Source organism: Bombus impatiens, unplaced genomic scaffold (assembly GCF_000188095.3).
Source record: "Bombus impatiens unplaced genomic scaffold, BIMP_2.2 scf_0296, whole genome shotgun sequence".
In the NCBI taxonomy this organism is placed as follows: Eukaryota; Metazoa; Arthropoda; class Insecta; order Hymenoptera; family Apidae; genus Bombus; species Bombus impatiens.
Genome location: NT_176715.1, coordinates 524,742 through 537,316, shown reverse-complemented (window position 1 = coordinate 537,316; position 12,575 = coordinate 524,742). Strand labels below are relative to the sequence as shown.

General features: G+C 30.7%; 2 protein-coding genes across 6 annotated transcripts in view; one reads left to right on the top strand and one right to left on the bottom strand.

Annotated features, from left to right (window-relative positions):
• Window positions 1-8,389, bottom strand: part of LOC100744134 (unconventional myosin-If) — a 44,593-nt gene extending 36,204 nt beyond the window's left edge. Inside the window, exons 1-7 of one of the 5 annotated variants that reach the window (XM_033320348.1) lie at window positions 8,122-8,389; window positions 5,121-5,499; window positions 4,084-4,209; window positions 3,470-3,559; window positions 3,262-3,356; window positions 1,638-1,815; window positions 1,312-1,474 (exon numbers count right to left, since the gene is read on the bottom strand). In XM_033320348.1, the coding sequence (XP_033176239.1) occupies window positions 1,312-1,474; window positions 1,638-1,815; window positions 3,262-3,356; window positions 3,470-3,559; window positions 4,084-4,209 (652 nt within the window). In that variant the 5' untranslated portion in view covers window positions 5,121-5,499; window positions 8,122-8,389. Of the gene's footprint in view, window positions 1-1,311; window positions 1,475-1,637; window positions 1,816-3,261; window positions 3,357-3,469; window positions 3,566-4,083; window positions 4,210-4,356; window positions 4,406-5,120; window positions 5,500-8,121 lie in introns of those variants that run through there. The other 4 variants (XM_012384742.3, XM_024367123.2, XM_033320349.1 and 1 more) reach the window with 4 other exon arrangements.
• Window positions 8,390-9,889: 1,500 nt separating this feature from the next.
• LOC100744019 lies at window positions 9,890-11,790 on the top strand. Its single transcript, XM_003488895.3, has 2 exons — window positions 9,890-10,282; window positions 11,543-11,790. Exons 1-2 carry the CDS (start codon window positions 9,956-9,958, stop codon window positions 11,681-11,683), a joined length of 468 nt encoding a protein of 155 aa, XP_003488943.2. The 5' UTR covers window positions 9,890-9,955; the 3' UTR covers window positions 11,684-11,790.
• Window positions 11,791-12,575: the final 785 nt, after the last annotated feature.

Below are 12,575 nucleotides of genomic sequence, written 5' to 3'. Positions count from 1 at the left end.
GTTGGTAGCTGGTGGTACAAGCGGAAAGGGGGTGATTCTACGCGAAAAAAGAAGCCGAAAATATACAATAAACATTTTTCGTTCGAGGCTTTGTTTTCGAGAAAATCGACTTTGAATTTTGGCTCGGTACGCGTGCACTTTATCGCGTCTCGTTATAACGGATCTCACTGTAGATCGTTGTCTCGATGGAAAAATTTAAAAAAAAAAAAATTCGCGTAGAATCACCCCTTTTCCGCTTGTACCGCCAGTTACCAACCGCCCTGTATAATTAAGCTTTATTTATTATGCATCCTTACAGTATATAGTTTATTTAATAGATAATTGAAATTTATATTTAGATATCTTTCTATACAGACGTATTCAAGGAAACTTCATTCATACCTATTTTCGCACTCTGTCCATTTATTTTTGTCTCCGTCTGTATCGCGTCAAGGTTCATGCTATACAATGTGGTGTTCACTGTATCGGTCTGCATGATATTTTTTGTCATGTAATCCGATATAAAAGTCCAATATAAGATAAAAAAATCCGATAAAAAGGTAGTTAATAAAAATATATCTCTATTAAAACGAATAACAGGAAGCAAACATTCTTGAAATACTGCTTTCTCATGACAACATTCAAGATTACGTAAAATTTTCTAAAGTGAAGTTACACGATTCTTTCTAAATATTACATTGCTAAAAGCCTAACAATTTTTGTTCACGTAATACTAAAAACTTGTAGCAGTGAAAATAATGCTCCATATAGCTCAGACAAGTTATATCTCTCTCTTAATTGCGCTTAACGAACAATACGAGGAAAGAAATATATAATTCAAAAAGTTTCCTGTAACTTTCCTGTAAGTTTTCTTCGAAATGCGGTTTATGAGTAAAATATACGATTGCCCAATCTTTTCTTCGTAGGAAATTTATCATACGATGTAAAAAAGGTATACAAATAGATATCAACACGTACAACTTAAAATAATGTTACAAATAAATGAACAATTTTTTAGTGCAATATGTTGCAAACGCTACGTATATAGTTTGTTCGTTATTTCTCGTAAGACGTTGATGAGTCATTCGTACTTTATACGATGCAAAATTAATGATAACTTATCATAAAACGGAAACTGTACAATTTCACACGCCGTAAACGGTAACAGAAAAGGAAAGTATTCAAGTTTTTGCGGTTCGTAACGAAAAAGACTTTGCAGATCATTAGAGTGAATACCTTGTATGAGACATGAGGTATGACTAAAATAAAATATAACAAATAAATTTGTAATTATCCCACCAACGATAATAAGAAAGATTATTTGATATTTACATTTCATTTGCTGGTTTGCACCTGTTACAAGTTGATAAAATACATGAAAATTTCTTTCATCGATATTATGACAAGTGACTCTCGATTTTTCTAACAAAAAGTTCGAAATCTTTCCCCCGCTTGGTTGGCCACTAGGACCGAATTGCATTTCTACATATTTCCCCTGAAAGAAATATATTTTTAAAAAATGCTTGCTTATTTTCCTAAGGATATTTATTTTCTACTTTCATTTAAATTAGTGACAAAACTAACGGCTAAAATAAAATAAATAAGTAACGAGAATAAATAATCTTAATAAAATAAAAGGAATCTAGAATGAAACGTACAAATCTGCTACTGTTATTGTTCCGCATAGTTTTCGCATTGCCAAAAGCTTCTAAAAGAGGATTAGATTCCAAAATGACGTTTTTTACTTTTTGCACGTGTGTACCACCACCACTAATCTTCGCGATGTATGACATAATGTATTTTGCTGAAACTGTTTTACCAGCACCTGATTCTCCACTGTAAAATCGAAATAAATAAAATAATTTGATTACGCATTATTTTCTGCCGACTACAAACATTATTGTTTATTTAGTATTGCGAGAGTAAAATTGCCAGACTTTCGAAGAATACGTCGAAGTACATATTGTACGTACACGAGTACAGTGCACAGTTACGTACATTATTATACGTACATAGCACTATCTCTGTATCTGCTGCTTTGTATCAGCGAGGATGATTTGAATATCATGGTGATTTATTCTGTGAAAATACGAACCATTTATAAAGCTTGAAAATACCTAAGCTATCTCTTCTTAACGATAATTTCTAATCGTACGACAGATTTTTAACAAGAAGTTGTCTTATTTCTCGTTACGTTCAGAAAATCTAGCAATCCTTACGACCTACGAAACAGATTGACTTTCTATGTATAATTATTTTGTATACTTACTCTCTAAACTCTAGAAGCAATTAACACCGATACTTTTATAATATACTAAGAAATTTTATTTTAATGTGTCACGAATCGGAAAGTATAGTAGTTTTGATAAAAGACAACTTACAATTTGTCAGGAAGAAAAAGGCAAAAATTATATAGTGAAATTACAAAATTATTAATATTAATCATAGCAGATATAAAGGCCGTATTGAACTTAAGAAACAAAGAAGACAACCACTTTTTTGCCAAAAATCTATTCTACGTGCGATTAAACGTTATTCTCATTAATTATTTATGTATTTCCAAGCTGTGATAAATGATTCGTATTCTTGTAGGACCAATTTGTCTACTCGCAATATTATCAAAGGTACTTCTATCGTGAAATAGCTAAAACCTATGATTCACAACAATAATCTCATTCCTCAGTATCAGTTTACATTTCGATAACAACATTCTGTGATGGAGCAAATAGGAAATAATCTTGAAGAAAACAAGATATGCCTTTATAGATATTGGCCAAGGTTTTTTATATCGCGTTTGGCGCAAAGAATTTATAAATTAAATATAGTCTCATGTACAACTACTACCTACTACCTGCTACCTACTATACACCTGTATGCTACTGATATGTCGTTTAAGCGAAAGAGATTTCCATATGAATTACAATAGCAGATTGCAACAGTAAATCGTAGCATATACAAGCTGGTGCGCTCCAAGCATTTTCGGACAGCAGATCTCCCTACGATCAATAACGCACTAATAGATCCTTCGTATATATACATAAACCATTACACATTAACAGGACATATAAATACATACATAAAACAATAAAAACGATATCTCCGTCTAAAGTAATAATACGTCCATTGTCTTTTTCATTTTATACAACATCTTTCTTCTCAAATTGTAGTTATTTTTGATTATTAAGCAGCTAAGGAAATTTAAGCACTTGGCATATTTTAAACCTCATAGAGCAAAATAATTATTTTAGAAGTACTATTTTCATGCAAGGACATATATTTTACCTGATGATAACACATTGATTTTCCTTATCGATTAACATATTTCTGTACATATTGTCTGCTAATCCATAAATATGTGGAGGATTTTCATATGGTACCTGAAACAGATGAAAATTGATTTAATCGCAAGTATCGTAAATTAAAATCTTTTCATACGACTATGACGTTTATAATTTAGATACTACGTAAATTACGTACGCTTGGTACTTACCGCACCCTGGTAAATTTCTATTTCCCTATCTCCAAAATATGGCATTTGCTTAAAAGGATTAATCGATACTAATACAGGACCAATACATGTCTAATAGCTATTAAGGAAATTAATATGATCTTATTTGCAACATCAAAATCAGAAGCGTAACATAATAACATAGGTCGTTTTATGACGTTTTCAGCAACGAAAAGATTAATTTACTATTTTCTAGTTTATTATACAAATCTTTCTTATACAGATTTGCCGTTGAAAGTATCATCGCTTAAAAATAATATCTCTTCCTTTAACCTTTTAATCTTTTATGCTATTAATCTTTTGTACTTCCTTAAACCAAAAGTTTACATATCTGATATTGATAATGTATTCTTAAAACCATAAATTTCTTCTCGGCCATCTTATTCCGCAAATATCCAGGAGCTTCGGTGTACTATACACGTGTACATTATTAAATTTCTTACCGTAATCTTAATATATCTTAATATAATATTCTTTAATACATATATATTAAACATTACATTATATTAGATATTTCAATTATACATATAATACGTATAACGATATATTCCTTAGAATAAAGAATTATTGCTGTTGTAACAATTATTTAAGGATACGAATATATAGTCATCCATGTATCTCTTTCGAAGATTTTCGGTAATAGCATCCTCGGTAATTTTCGGGAGCAAAACCATATCATCCACTCCGGAAACTTTAACATTTTGACTCTGCCAATGATACATCTGAAACAAAAATAAAATTTTCTGCATTGGCCATATGTCTGAAAATTTATTTATGCTTATTTATGCTACTCCTTGTAAAATTTATTAAACGATCAGTGAAAATCGCGCTCTGTATCATCATCAATCTATAAGTCGTCTGATACTTGCTTATTTTGAGCAAAAAGATTGCTACAATGTAGAAACGATGAATAATCCGGAGACATCCTGCATATATGTATGTAACCGTTCTTTAACTTTAGTTTTAAGAACGTTATATGAAATATTTTTAATGTTCTATATACGCATAAATACAATACTATCCACAGAAGCATTTGCAGTTCGTAAGTATATTTGAGTAGGCTTGTTTCAATAATTCAAATAATCAAAGGAGAAATACAGTTGAACTTCGTTTATCCGAACGTGTGAAGGGACAAATCGTTCGAATAATAGGCTTAGTTATGAGTTCATATAACTGAACAGTATAGCTAAACAAAGACCGGTTTGCATAAAGTATAAACGAGGTGCGGATAAGCAAAGTTCCACTGTACATAACGAGCACGATACGTGAAAACCTAACGTAAACATAACGCGACGCATCGATGACGGCTCACCTATGCATAGCAGCCATCGACATCTACATTTCACGATACGTGTTACAATGTATACAAATCTGTATCGACGAATGAATATCAGGATCAACTTGTATCGACGCAGAAGTCAGGATTCCCTTCGGACGTCGTTTCAGCGTTGCTTCTATTCGCTCAAAATTACATACATCTGCATTTACGGCAATTTGCCCAACCCAGACTTAATCTTTGTCTTTTGTTTATATCTATAATTTATATAGCCAGTATCTGTATACATTTACCGAGTTGACGTTTTTATTGCAACATATGCATACGTGAGATTATGATTATTATTAGGATACTGACCTTGATAACATATGTATGTATATCAAAGTCGTTGGAATCGATGAGACCTGCCTTTTCTATATATATATATACGCAATTGTTCTCCTTTTCTTTCTGTCAGAACAAAATCTATGAAAAGTGTTTTTATCGAAGATATCTTTCGGGAGAATATTCCAGTAACCGCGTATAATAAAGAACGAACGGACTCCATATATTCTTACATAGCAAAGTAACGTTAACAGCGACGATTATTTCTTTCAAGGCATATTCCACCTCGTCCAATTTATTGAGTTCAAGGTAACAAATTATACCGTGCTAAACACAGATAACCGGCTTTTCAATGTTGTCAATATTTCTTCAAGAGTTATGTTCGTCATCGTTTTAAACATTGCATGTGAAGCTAAAAAAAATATGCATATATATATACATATAAATTTATATATTCAAATATAAAATTCTTATTTATTTTAATCTAATAAGAATAAAAATTTTAATAATTTTTCATTAGAATAATCAAAATAAGATCCTGTTTTGATATAGAAAGTAAAAAAGCATTTATCTATATTAGGAAACTTAAACGATTTAATCATGACTGCAAAGTCTTATTAAACTTCGCTTTTATATAACTTATTTTTAATGAAATTTAATGAATTTGAATTAAATTACGGATATCGTTTATTACTACTTTTTTTTTTTAATAATATGCCTCGAATAAAAGCCGATATTTTTATTCAAAATAAGCAGATATACTTTATATTCTTCTATTAACTAAAATCTTTTGCATACTATTTTATTCCCTTAAGGAAAAAGTCTTTTGTACTATTTACTTTAAATTTTCCCGAACAATTATAACATCTGGATCATACATGCAATAATATGCATATAAAGTATTTCGTAATTATATCTTTGTATCTCATTGTAGTTATACGGTAAGAAAATTAAGAAATATGTACGTATCGTGTATTCTATAGGTGCAATATATATTGTTTATATAATGATTGCATTATAGAAATATTAATCTAGTCTATATTTAATCGAATGAAATTCAATAGGATTATCTGTAAGAAGACAACAAAAAACCGTAAAAAAACAACCAAGTAATAAATTACAATTTATAAATAATTATCTCCATGAAAGTTCTAGGAGCATACAAGCAGTGTATTTACTCTACCTTTATGTATATTATAAATTTTTTTCATTAAATATTTTATTACAAATCTTGTTTATTTATTTCCCTGTCCGTCATGAGGTATGCAATGAGAAAAAACAATTGGCAAAAAATATACTATACAGATTACGTGTAATTGTTTATTTACAATCTATTTGACTTTTCAATGATATAATATAATCAGTTCTAATGATATAAATACACCTTTTTATATAACTGTTATATATAATATATTGATATAACTAATAAGAGTACAATGTCTTGTATAAGATCCAGTCCTAACCATACAAAATAAATTTGAATTAATTTGGACTTGATCAAATATGATATAATTATGAATTAAATATTTCAATCCAATAATTGTTAGAATTGAAATCTAAAAAGTAAATAACAATCATTATACATAAAACAAATTTTAATAATTAAGAGACACATCTCCTTTATTAATGTTTCAATACATTTAAAACTCATTCAACACTAGAAATATAATGGATACTATATATAATTTATACATACTTATAAATATGTAAGAAATTACTTCCTTATGTAGTAAATGCATAGTTTCTACCAAACTATGGTAAAGGCAATCACAATACAAATGGGGTATAATCTTATCAAGGCAAAGTTATCTTATCGTACAAATAGATATCTTATAAACTTTAATAACTGAAAAAGTTTATGCTATAATTTTTGTATAGAATCTACTAACTGATTAGTTAACAAGAAACTAAAATCTTGCTCTATTTATTCCTCTGACAATGAATAAGTGAAATCATTTTGAAGTATATATTTACTAAACTCTTGTTTGAACAACATAAATCATTTATAACATAATAAAGGTACTTATGTACGAGTTTGTATGAGTTTTACAATTCTATTAATATATTGCCCCAAAGTTCCAATTATCTTATTCACAATTCATTCATATTATTTATATCATTTTCAACTGTATATACATGTATGTATAATATCATTTTAAGTATTTAATATTTGTGATAAAATAGGTAGCCTGAAATAAAGTTATTTAGACAAATTGATTTTAACTTTGTTTGTAAAAAAGAAACATAAATGTCCATAATCATTTTATATTTGAAATGCCACTATATTGCAACTGTTAGTTAAAAATCATCAGTACTGATCATTGAAACAATAACTTATAACTTACAAGAGCATAATAGAATGTTTCACTGCAATTGTATGTTTTAATGGATCGTACTCTTATTCTTTTTAAATTTTCCTCTTTGTAACTCCCTATCGCTTCTTTAAAATAAGAAAGAGAAATGATCTAACTTCTAAACTCAGGGATAAACTAAATAGATAAATATAATAGTACCTTAAAAATAGTACTTCTACTTGTGGTATTATTTCAATCATTTACTATTAGAGAGATTATAGGCCCAGCATACGTGCTTAGACTTGTGTATGATATAAAAATGGAGAAAGTTTATCGGTGATAATTTAGAATATCAAGGAAATAAAATTAACTATTCAATCGTTGTTTTTTACCATTTATGCTTAATCTTCTTTTTACATTATAACAAACAATTAATCCTTTTCTGTAGAAATACATAAATCTATTTTATATTTGATTTATTATCCTATTATAACCTTAGATAATAGGAAAATTTATTTTCATTAATGACATTTTATTTATTATTAATACTAATATAAACACCAATAGTGATTAAAAATGTCTACATAATTTTACCTTCACTCAGGAAAATCCTGTGTCCATATTTATTTATTAACAAAATGTTTAGACGAAATGAATAAACAATTATAATGCATTTGATTATACAATGTACACGATTATCAAGGTTGAAAAGGTAAACATGAATTGTTTTCGACACTTACCGCGCTTGGTAAATGATAAACACCTGCTTGTTTCTTCTTTACAACTATTTGGATATAAGAAAATATACAAAAGAAGCACTCACATAAATACAATAAATAATTTCACTAGCATCATATTATACAAATACAGGCACAAATATCACAATATATCATCACGAGACATAAATTTCAACATTTAAAGTTTACAATCGCGAAACAGACCCGATCGTATCACGGTCTGACAAATACTAGTTGGTTAGCCGGTGAGTCAGTGCGCCTGTCACAGAACTGCTATGATAGCATGATACGTCAGACTTACTCAGAACCACGCTCTTCGTTTGTAATCGTTCAAGAATGCTTCTCATTGCGTATTTTATACGAATGCTACAGCTTTTCTATTATATCTTTAATTCGTATGCCTCGTTTATTTAGATACTTATAATATTAATTGAGATACTTTTGACATGAATACACCGTTTGACTGTAAGAGTAGGTATCTGAAGGAATCGATGAATGAAAAGTTTTAACAGTAAAGATGTAGGCACGTGAGCTCGTAACCAATGTCATCGTTTCTAACGGTGTCACGCCGATAAAGTCAGTAACAGGTGGCATTTTTACACTCTGTTACACTTAACGCGCTGAAAACGATGCAGCAATTGTGAGATTTTTCATCTGCAAAGTAAATACATACCTACATCAACTTAGACGCTCATTTGTAGTAGTAGAAAGTAGAGAGTCGTAAACTTTCATTCGTAGATATTTCAAATATTTCCAATAATTGCAAGAACTGTGCTAAAAACACATATACATAATATAAAACGTGAATCCTGAAAAATTTCATTTAACAAAATTAATCGGTATTTATCTATAATTCGTAAAAATGTTTAATTGTACTTTGCTTTAACGAATCAGAATTACTTTTTCAATTAAATCAAATGTTGGAAATTAATTTATAAGATTGAAAATACATTTGTGATAACTAGGCAGCGGATGTTCATGTATTAATGGGATATCTTTATGCAGATGTTCCGTTTCTTTAGTAACTGTACCAAAAATATGAAATTGTATCAAAATCTGTAGTCTAGTGTTGTTCGTTTCTGCAAAATAGCGATATACCGATATGATTGCAATTAATTAATCGTTTTTATTCTTACAAATTGTTTCATCTATTTACAAGTAGAGTTTGAATAATCTTGTACATAAATAATTTCAGTGACGAAGAAAATACAATTTAACTCGACTATGTTGCGTTTGCGTCAAAATCCCATACAAATCAGACGTAAGTATCGTTTGTTTCTCTGCGGTTTTTGTTTTACGGTTCGAAGAATACTTGCACTGAAATTTTCGAATCTATTCTTTTCGTAGCATCGAATGAATCACTTACAAGCAATAGTTAGATCATAAGATGAAGTTAATCGAGATGTTCAGCAAATACCGGCGTGACTTAGAGTTACTGAAATCAGATTATGTACATTACAGAGAAAATACGGCTAAATAGTAAAAGTCACATGCTCGGACTCAAACGATAGACAGGTGGTGAAACAGATTAAACTATTATACTGTTATTTTGCCAAAAAGATTTATTTTCATCTTTGCTTACGACATCTATCCGTCATTTCTGCAATTGAGAGAAAATTTTCATCGACTAATAAAATATGATAACAGACGGAACTTAGCGTTTGATATTTTTTACATTGCTGTCGTTAAAGAAGCGGAAAGAAAATCTAAAAAATGATATCGGGGCTAAATGAACAAAGATAAGTAGTTTATCATGGCGATAAGTGGTAACTACAATAGACATATATAACACGGAGAAACTAGAAATAAGTTATTGAGTGACACACTGAGTGACACGATGTTTGGAAAGTTAAGTGCACACTTGATCATGGTGTTCTTGGTCTCGATGCTGTTAATCATGGGCATTGCTGTGCCAGGAACCCTTGCCAGAGATGGATTTCCTTACTATGATCAGACCCAGTTGAACGCAACTATTGCAGCATTGGTACACAGCAATGGACCTGTGACACAAGTCAGTGAGACACTCGATCATTCGAGTTTCTCGATTAGATTTGCCAACGACTTGCATATCCAACTTCCATGCGATTTTGGCCGCCATTATTATAAAAATGTCAACACTTGTGTGTCGACGTCCAAAATGGTGATAATTTACGATCATTGCCAGGTAATATTGTTTTCTATATTTTTTAATGCTTTATACTTCACAAAGGCGTTAAATTACGTATTACATGAATATGAAATGTATCGTTTTCAATATCGTTCATTTCTAGTGTCTTAATTTAGAGAAGCAAAGTTTATAAAGCGCTATAATTATATGTATTATCCTTGTACCCAGTTTCCAACGATATCAATTAAACCATCTCCGATCGCTAAATCGAATTTTAATATTTTTCCTCTTTGAATTTTAGTAGGTCTAGCAATAAATAGATTGTTTTCAATAGTAGTAGAATTAATTAGAAGTACTGTAAATGGGAATATTATAAATTTCGCTATACGTAGATATATTTCGAAAATGTGCGGTAAATTGTATTTTTGTTCGTGTTTTAAATACCCATATTGCTACTTACGATTCTTTGCTAGATTTTTTTGTGTTCTTGAAACACCTTTCAAGATTTTATACTGTCTGTGTTCGCGAAAAATAACATTTCCCTAAGAAAACGAAAAAACGAATAATCGGAATAGATTTAATATACAGTGTAGGATAATAGATAAGATGTTACAACGATAGAAACTATTAATATAAAATATTTTATTAATTTCCACTTAATCTACTATATATTTGTTATTGAGAATACGTCTTCTTTCAATTACCTCTACAACTAATCATATTTTTGTAACGTTTAATAATTATTTGTACCGAGTGTGAAAAGATATATACCTTTCATAGCATATCTAATCTTCTCTATTTCAAAACATCAAACTTACGATTAAACTAATAAAGTATTTCGTTTACACACATAATCGTGTTTGCAGTGTTTCATTTGAGCCTCTCGGAAATCAAGCTAATCGAGTCTTCTTTTTACTAATTTCTTAATTTCATTATGCTCGTACGCAATTAATATTTTCACTTCTTAAGAAATGAACGACTTACTTCCAAAAGTTTATTCACGTGCAAAAAATTAGCCTAAATAATAGAAAATTTTAAGGTAAAGTTGTAAGATGTAATATAAATTGTTAATTCGTATTTTATGCTAAAATAACTCTTCGTATTTTAATGGTTGTACGATATAATATTCACAATTCGAGCACTTATTTAGACATTATGAGTGTCGTTCTAACCTTTTACTTGGAGGTTAAAAATATTATTCTAAACTGTTTTGAGATGCGGTTCATTTATTGCAAAATTACCATATAAATTTTATATTTATAAGATGTATTTAATTTACCTTTACGATTCTAATTATTTGTTTTTCTGTGTCTATAGTTTTCAATGCGGCCAGATTGCTGGAACGAGATGCCTTTCTGCTTCCTCGACAGCACAAAGAACGATGTCTATGGCGAAGATAACTGCCTGCCCTATTTTAAACTCAACAAAGATCTATGCCGGTGTGAACTCAAGAAATGATAATCATCATCATCATCATACGTGTTCTAACATAGATATAATGTCAAACAGATAGCTAATTTATGAGGATAATGAAATATAATAAACTCCTTTATCGTATTACAGAATACAAGTTCCATTTCATTCGTTACACTTCTCGCAAACAACGTTAAAAATTGCATCTTATTTATTATATCTACGTTATTTTTAGTATTTACGAATTTACAATATCCATTTGGTATATTATTCCGCGAGATTCGGGTTGGGTTCGGGTTCGAGTGCTACGACCACCAGTATGACCGGAAGAAAAAGCTATTACTTTAAATATTCTATGAAGGGCATTGGCCCAGATAATTTTATCCTTAAATTTAGCGAATAATTTGAGAAAGTAATTGACTAGACGAGTAGGTACACGGAGATTTGTTTCAAGAGAGTCTTGAAAAACATGTGTGCTGCAAAACTAAAAGAGTCACGCCGGGACCTTGAAGACAAGGGGAGTCGTCACTTCCCGGGAGAGGGCGCCGGGTAGTGTCGGATTCATATCGGCTAAAAACCTCCATCATGGTGATCGTCCTGACGATTGGTAGGACAATCCAGAGAGGCCATCTATTCGTACTCCTTCGTCTTCTCCCTGATGGTGTATCAGGGAGTCATCCTGTTGATTGGACCTGTAGGAAGTGTAGTTGGAGCTAGGTGAAAAGAGAATTCGTGTTTCGTCCCGGGACTACCGGTGGACTCGTCAGTAAGGCTATACCCGGTAGTCCCTGCCTTAGACGTAGAGGGAGTCTCGCTAGGTGCGGTATTTGTATCGTGACATCGTATATTCGACCGCTAGCGAGACAGACAGATTCGTTGTCGTCGTAGTAGTCCTCTGGTGTTGGCGGTTGGCACCCGCGGATCGCCCGGGAGGTGT